General features: G+C 49.0%; 1 protein-coding gene across 1 annotated transcript in view; it reads right to left on the reverse strand.

Annotated features, from left to right (window-relative positions):
* PAPPA (pappalysin 1) overlaps nt 1–6,774 on the reverse strand; it is a 175,911-nt gene that overhangs the window by 12,667 nt on the left and 156,470 nt on the right. Inside the window, exon 20 of the mRNA XM_057380337.1 lies at nt 3,595–3,666. Within this exon, the coding sequence (XP_057236320.1) occupies nt 3,595–3,666 (72 nt within the window). The remainder of the gene's footprint in view (nt 1–3,594; nt 3,667–6,774) is intronic.

Here is a 6,774-nt window from a genome sequence, read left to right on the forward strand (position 1 = left end):
TGGCTTTTCACATCCCACATAAGAGGATGCTTCAGGAATATTAATTTAACTAGGCCCAGAGACAGCATTCGGGCATCTAAAATTGTGGCACCTTTGATAATTTTAAGCTAACCTTCCCAAACTGTGTGGGATACGAAGAAGGTTATRTACTGCAGCAGAACGGGCTTGCTTTTAATAGCTGTGCTTTTCACCAGAGTTCTCCAGCTATGCAACACATGTCAACAACAAGGGCACAAAACAAACCACCAAGAGGTATGGAAGAGGTCTGAACTCAGCACAGGGACCACATTCTCCTGTTTTCTGAACATGGGACCTTGGCCATGACATGAAATCTCCCTCCACTGCCCAGCTCAGAGCTGGGATAATGGCARTTATTCAGAGGGACACTGTGGAGAGCTGATAAACAAAATTCATAAATAACCTTGGAAATGAAAATGTGGTCCTTAGGCTGGGCAATGTGATCACCAGTCCGTGTGAGGCACAGGACCTGAATAATGGCCACGATTCCAAGGAAAGGGTTGAAGTTTTTCATGAYAAACTGGAGCCCTCTTGGTCAGCAGGCACAGAAGTCTTCCTTGGAAGTCTAAGCTGTGCCTGATGGTAAAAAAGGTCCATGCCATGTATCAGAACCCCAGACAGCTCAGAAAAATGGATGATCAGCAGCAAGCACAGTCACTCTATAACTCTCCTCACAGGGTCCTGAGGCCATTCCCATTTTATCTGCTTTTTGGTAAATTCATTTATTCGGCACTGAGAAAAACACACCAGGAACTCTCCTGCGAGGAGGCATCATTGCAGAGCAGGTGGGGTGGYTTGGGGAGGTTTCCTGGGAGGATTTCACAGCAATTTCAGATCCAGAATGTCCCTGATGATGGATACCTGGAGAAGCAGCCATGAGAGCTCGCTGTGCTCTCCCCAGAGCTCGCCATGGCCACGCTCATCAGAATTGAAATGGGCTCAATGGAGCGGGGCAAATGCACAATTTTACTGCTGATGTGCTGCAAATTTAAATATTTCTATCAGGTACAGGAAAGCCAGGCAATGATGGCAATATCAGGCCACAGCAGGACTACCAGGAGGTGACAGACTCATTGAGCGTCACTTGTTTAATTACGTGCAGGTACTGCAAATGTTGACAAGGAAATCAGAGTTACAGCATGAGGCTCCTGCCCCTCTAAACTGCCTTAACTCCACTGATTTCCACAGATATTGATTTATTTATCCAGGCAAAGACTTTGACTTGCAAACCTCCTTCCAATTTAATTAATGTGCTAAGAGTTAAAAGGGAATGATTTATAAATAGATGGAGAGATATTTTGAGGCCAACCTGGWCATATTCAAAGCCATGAACTTTGCCCAGCCTCCCAGGAAATTCTGTAGGCTTYTCCACRTTTCTCTTGTGTTGCCTGGCTGTGSCTGCTTGACAGGAAAGGCTTGACTTTAAATTTCCATGCCTATGCCTGTACCCTACACCTACAGATGCTGGAAAATCCATAAAGGAAMTCGTGGAGGAATTTGCTCTGGCACAGAGTAGACAAGCCAGCCCTTTGGAGGACAAGAATGGGACAAAAAGCATCTATTCTGATTTGGGACCAAAATCCTCTCTAGGGAGACCCTGGAGGCCTGGCTGTGGAGGGTGAGGTCTCTGTAGCTCTTCATGCATGTCTTAGTGCTCTGATATTTTTGGAGGACTCTACAGGTAATCCAGAGGGACTAATTTTCTACTCAAACACCCAAGTTAGGTGCTGCCAAGCACGGGGCTGACTCATAAACCTCTGTTCCTGCCACTAGGGAGCGACAAAAAATCACATTGCAGCAGCTGCCGGGGCTCCCACTGCGATCACCGAGAGCCAAATAATGCCCCACTTAGAGCCTGCTGCTCAGGGAAGCCTCCCTAATGCTAAGGATGTCCATACATTAGGGATTGTTTCAGCTTAATGGCCCAGCATTATTGACCTACTGGCTTATTACTCTCTCTTTCCATAGTTATGAGGAAAAAAAAAAAAAAAAAAAAAAAAAAAAAGGCTTGGTGAAGATGGCATTTCTTCTGAAATCTTAATGCCAAGCTCTGGCTCTGGTGGATCCTGGAAGCACCGTGCTCTGGAAATGATGCTAGAGGCCATTATCAATTGTCTGGGCAAAGCCTTCCAAGATGATGGATTGTGATGCAGTGACACTGCTGAATGAATGCTGAAAAGAAGAAAGTTCCTATTGATGCACAGGGCTCTGGCAATTAGCAGTGATGGAAGGGAAGAAAATGCTGAGAAGAAGCATGTCAGTAATAATGGCTTCTGGTAAATTATTACATCACTGCAGAGTTTGTCTCARTAACAACTATCCTTAAACAGCAGGAGGATGGATACCCAGTGGTGCATCAGCACCTGAATGGCATTTTTTAATGGTGGCTGGATGTTATTTCAGCTCTCTTTGGAGAATGGGGGCACCCAGCCAGCCTGCATGAATGCGATGCGTGAGACAGCTTATGACATTCARAGCACTGACAGCAGAATGCTTTTCATTTAGGGAACAGCTAGACAGAAACTATTACATTGTTGGAGAGTTATTACCCTCTTGGGCCCAACTTTGTATGCGAAGGAAACCTGTCTTTCACTTCAAGACAAATCACATCCCGCAGCAGTGTGGTCTGGAGCTTTGTGTCACATTCAGGAATTCAGTCCCATGTTCTGCCACGCTGGGCAAATAACTTCAGTGTTCTTGGGTTGCTCAGAGACTGGGCAGTGTGGCAGAAGGTGGGAGATTGTGGGGAAGGCACAGCTGTGCCACTGCCCATTGCTATCTGTCCATCTGCCTGTGAGCCACCTCATTTCTGAGATGGGCAGGGAGCTTCCCAACCTTCCAGAGGTACCCCAGGGATTGACTTCTTCATGTGGGGGAGATACTCCAGGGCTGGCATGATGGAAACCATGTGAGTGCCAGAGGTGCTCCAGCCCTGCTTAACCACTGGAAGCATCTTCAGTCTTCTCAGACAYTTCAAAGACTGCTACCAGCAGAAACAACTTCAAAATAATTGCTTTTTTCAAGCAACTGGAAAGACTGTAAAAGTGAATGACAGCTGAAATGTAACTGCATGTTTGTGATCATTGTTTTCTGGTTTAGACAGAGGTGGCCAGTGGAGGGATATGTGATTTGCTCACTGTCCAGCTGTGCTGTCCACCCAGTGGTATCTCTGGCTTTCCTAAACTTTCTCTGCCCACACCAATGCCCAAAGCTTAGCTGGCCTTGGAAAGAATTGTCCCTCTAATAAGAAGTCAAGATCAAGGAAAAAACAACTGATGGCTTTTGCAACTTCCCAGAAACTCCCAGATTCTGGGAAATTCTTTTGGTCTACCAATGTTTTTGAGCTGCTTGATCATTTAACTCCTGTGAGAGTCACCCAACCATCAGCTCAGGGAAAACCACCAGTTTCCCTACTGAGTGTCAGAACCGATCRCAGGCTGTGCGACAGGGTGGTCAGGGCAAAATCCTGCTCGCCCCACTYGAAAAGCAGAATTTACAGCCCTCGTACCTGCAGTGATTGTTCCTGTAAGATTTAGGGGAGTCACCATGGACCACCTGAGCTAAAGGCAAACTCACCTCACAGCCTTTGACACAATGAATCAGGGAAGGGTGAGGGTACCACTTGAGTCCCGCCGTGCAGACAACGCTCTGGAGGAAAGAAATAAAAATTAAAAAAAAAAAGAAAAGCAACAGGTTAAGACAAAGAAATCAGTGTACAGCAAGCCAGTGTGCTGGCTCCTGTGGCTCTCCAGTACTTAACCAATGAAGTTCAGTTCCTAACACCTCTTGTGCTCTCAGGACCTGGCCGTCCTCCAGGTATTTACAAGAAGTGTTGGACTTGACACTTGCAATAACAGAGCATTTGAGATTAAAATAATATTTGAGGTTCTCCTAAAATGTCATGTCCAATATTTCACTCATGGTGGGGGAACGTGGCAGGGAAAGGCAAAGGCACAGGTCCACTCTTGCTCTTGGGTAGGGGGGAGGWGTTCTAGGAATTCATTTAGGGATTTCTTTGGTGCTGCCAAGTGTTGCTCCCTTTCACTGCCTATAGTACCTGTGCTTCTTGAAGATGGAAGCAGCTGAAGGTGGATATTCAAATATATTTTAGCAACATCTTAAACAACAGCACCTTAAACTCCCACCACACACCTTCAGAATAACCTGAGACAGCACGGCATCATTTTATGCTACATTTTATCCTGATAATTTCTGTATCAAGTCTGTCTATAGAAAAAARTTGGACACTTGGTTTTGGGTAAAAATTATGACCAACCTCCTCAGTGATGATCCAGCCACAGACATGAAAATTTAGATTTCAAGAGTRGATGGAAATTTTGGCTGGTCACTGGAGATAGTGATCCCACACTATGGAGGTCCTGGAGACAGGACATAGGAGATAGGTCCTGGTGCCAGCAGGACATCAGGCACAATGTTCATTTTGGGCCATTGCCCATGAATGAAACACTATAGTGTCCAGCTGAGCAGGGTGAACACACAGGCACTCACCAAAAGTGTGGGGTCAGRGTCAGATGGAGGCCTGGGGAAGGAAGGGATTAACATTTGGGAAGACCCTACACACAGACCATCCCTTCCCCTGTTCATCTGCAGGCTGATTTAATCCATCTGCAGGGGAACCTCAGCTTGTTTTCACAGTTTCTGTCGTTTGAGGCTTACCTGACGTGTGCTAGAGAAAAGGACTTTTATACTATCTGACTGGGGCTGTTTATCTTTCCGATGCTCTTGGATTTTCCACTATTAGTCAAGCCCGGCTTGCCCCACCTGCCTCGCAACAGGGCCTGTCTGTGTGAGCAGAGAARTGGCTGGGGAGGGGAGGATGTTGTTTATCCCCTGGGAGGGGGGCAGGCTGCAAGGTGCGGGGGCCCTGCGGTGTCGCGCGTTCCCCCGGTGCGCTCCTGACAGACAGCTGGAGATTTCCAGGCTGCTGCCTGCCACAAATGGTGAGGGTTCCCCCCCTCCCCTCCTTCTGTTTATTGCACTTCAGAGGGAAAAGAAAGGAAACTTTTCTAGGTTTGAAAATAAACAAGGCCAACAGAGCAGGAGCGGGGATAGTAAAGGAAGCAGTTCAAGAGCGTTTGTACCCAAGAATGAGAACAAAGTGGAAAAACTCAGGCRGTTGCCTCCTGAATCCAAGGCCAGCAGACAATAAGTGGAAGAAGTGCACTTCCAAAGAGCACCTCACATTCCCCTGGTAAGAAGCATCAATATTTACCAAACCTCTCGCTCTGTGTGTGTGYGAGAGCATGCAGAGCGAACAAAAGAAACCCAACAGCCCTGAACCAGGCTCTTCAGAAGGGAGCTTTCCMAGGGAGAGCAATCCCTCACAGAGGATGCACCGACTGCTTTCCTGACCCTTCAAATATTCAAATGCCAGCACCTCCCTTAGAAGAATGGATGGGAGGTGAATCTCTGCWCGGGCAGTGCTCTCTGAGTGCTCTCTCAAGGTCATCCTCAATCCCAAACACAGCCGTGGGCTGAGCATCCTCCAGGCAATGGGAATGCAGCCCCAGGTTGTTCTGCACAGCTCAGGAAAGCCAGGTGACCTCGTGCCAGGTTAATCACTGGGTCAGTGGGACATTCCCATTCCTCTGGAGTGGCACCTGCCAATGGCTTCATACCAGTTCCTTTACCCTCCCCTTGGATGATTCTTTGCCAGCAGAGACCATTAGAGCTAAACTCAATCCTGATAACATTCCTGGAGCTGGAAGCAGAGGGAAGGGCCCTGGGCCATAGTYCTGGCTCCCCTTGCTGGTTTCCCAAGCCCTCAGTTTCCACCACCCAGCCTTTTTCTACCTTTGGACTGCTGCTTTGGTGTGTGCAGCGCACTGGGAGAGAGGATATGGGTGGAGGGACATACTGAGTTAGCAAACCAAGAAATTGGGAATGACTGGGGTTGCTGGGGAGTGTTTTCTGTTTCCTGCAGTGCTAATAGGCAGCACAGGTGCCACAGGGCGCTGCACAAGGCAGCTGAGATAAATAAATGTGTAAAAATCAGGCAAGGATGGGTAAAGGTGGTACTTGAGCACGATCTGGAGGGATCAGTGCACACAGAAAGGTGGGATCTGAAGGCCACCAAAGGATGTGCAAGAGGTGCATGGAAGCGCCACATCCGCCACATGCCAGGCAGTGCCTGGGGAATAAAGCCCATCTGGCCACRGTCCCTGTGAGCCCTGTCCCCTCCCCGTGCTGCCACGTGCTCCAGGCCCTCGTGGTGACATCTGCTGCCCTCCTGGCCCTGCTCCTCTCRTGCAGCAGCACAGCTGTGCAGCCGCCCTCGGTGCTTCCCCAGCCCAGAGACACCACCCTGCCACATCTGCGCTGGGTGCGGGGGCTCCATCTGCTGTGGAGGGACAGGGAGCCGGGCTGGGCTCCCCCAGTAGGCAACAAAGAGCCAAGGAAGCAAATCAAGCTGTCATTTTCTCCTTGTGAGGGAAGACCCAGCGCCTCCGGTCACGGCGCTTCCCTCCGTGCTGGGACTAACACAATGATGTCAACCCTTTGCGGCTGCAGAGGGGATTGGGTTTCCCCCAGAGAGGCCAGGGGAGAGCTTTCCTCCACCTTGGATGGGTCAAGTGTCCCCCCCAGGATGGAGCCCAGGGACTGGCATGTCCTGCTGTCAGCTAACTCGCTCCTCAGGTGCCAAATGGACACCACAATTAACCGTGGGCTTAATGTGTGAGGGGATGGGTCACTGGAGAGGGGACTTGGGGACTGCTTCTTCCTGGATTGGGATCT

This window comes from Malurus melanocephalus, unplaced genomic scaffold (assembly GCF_030028575.1).
Source record: "Malurus melanocephalus ecotype Western Australia unplaced genomic scaffold, MMel_1.1 scaffold_447, whole genome shotgun sequence".
NCBI lineage: Eukaryota > Metazoa > Chordata > Aves > Passeriformes > Maluridae > Malurus > Malurus melanocephalus.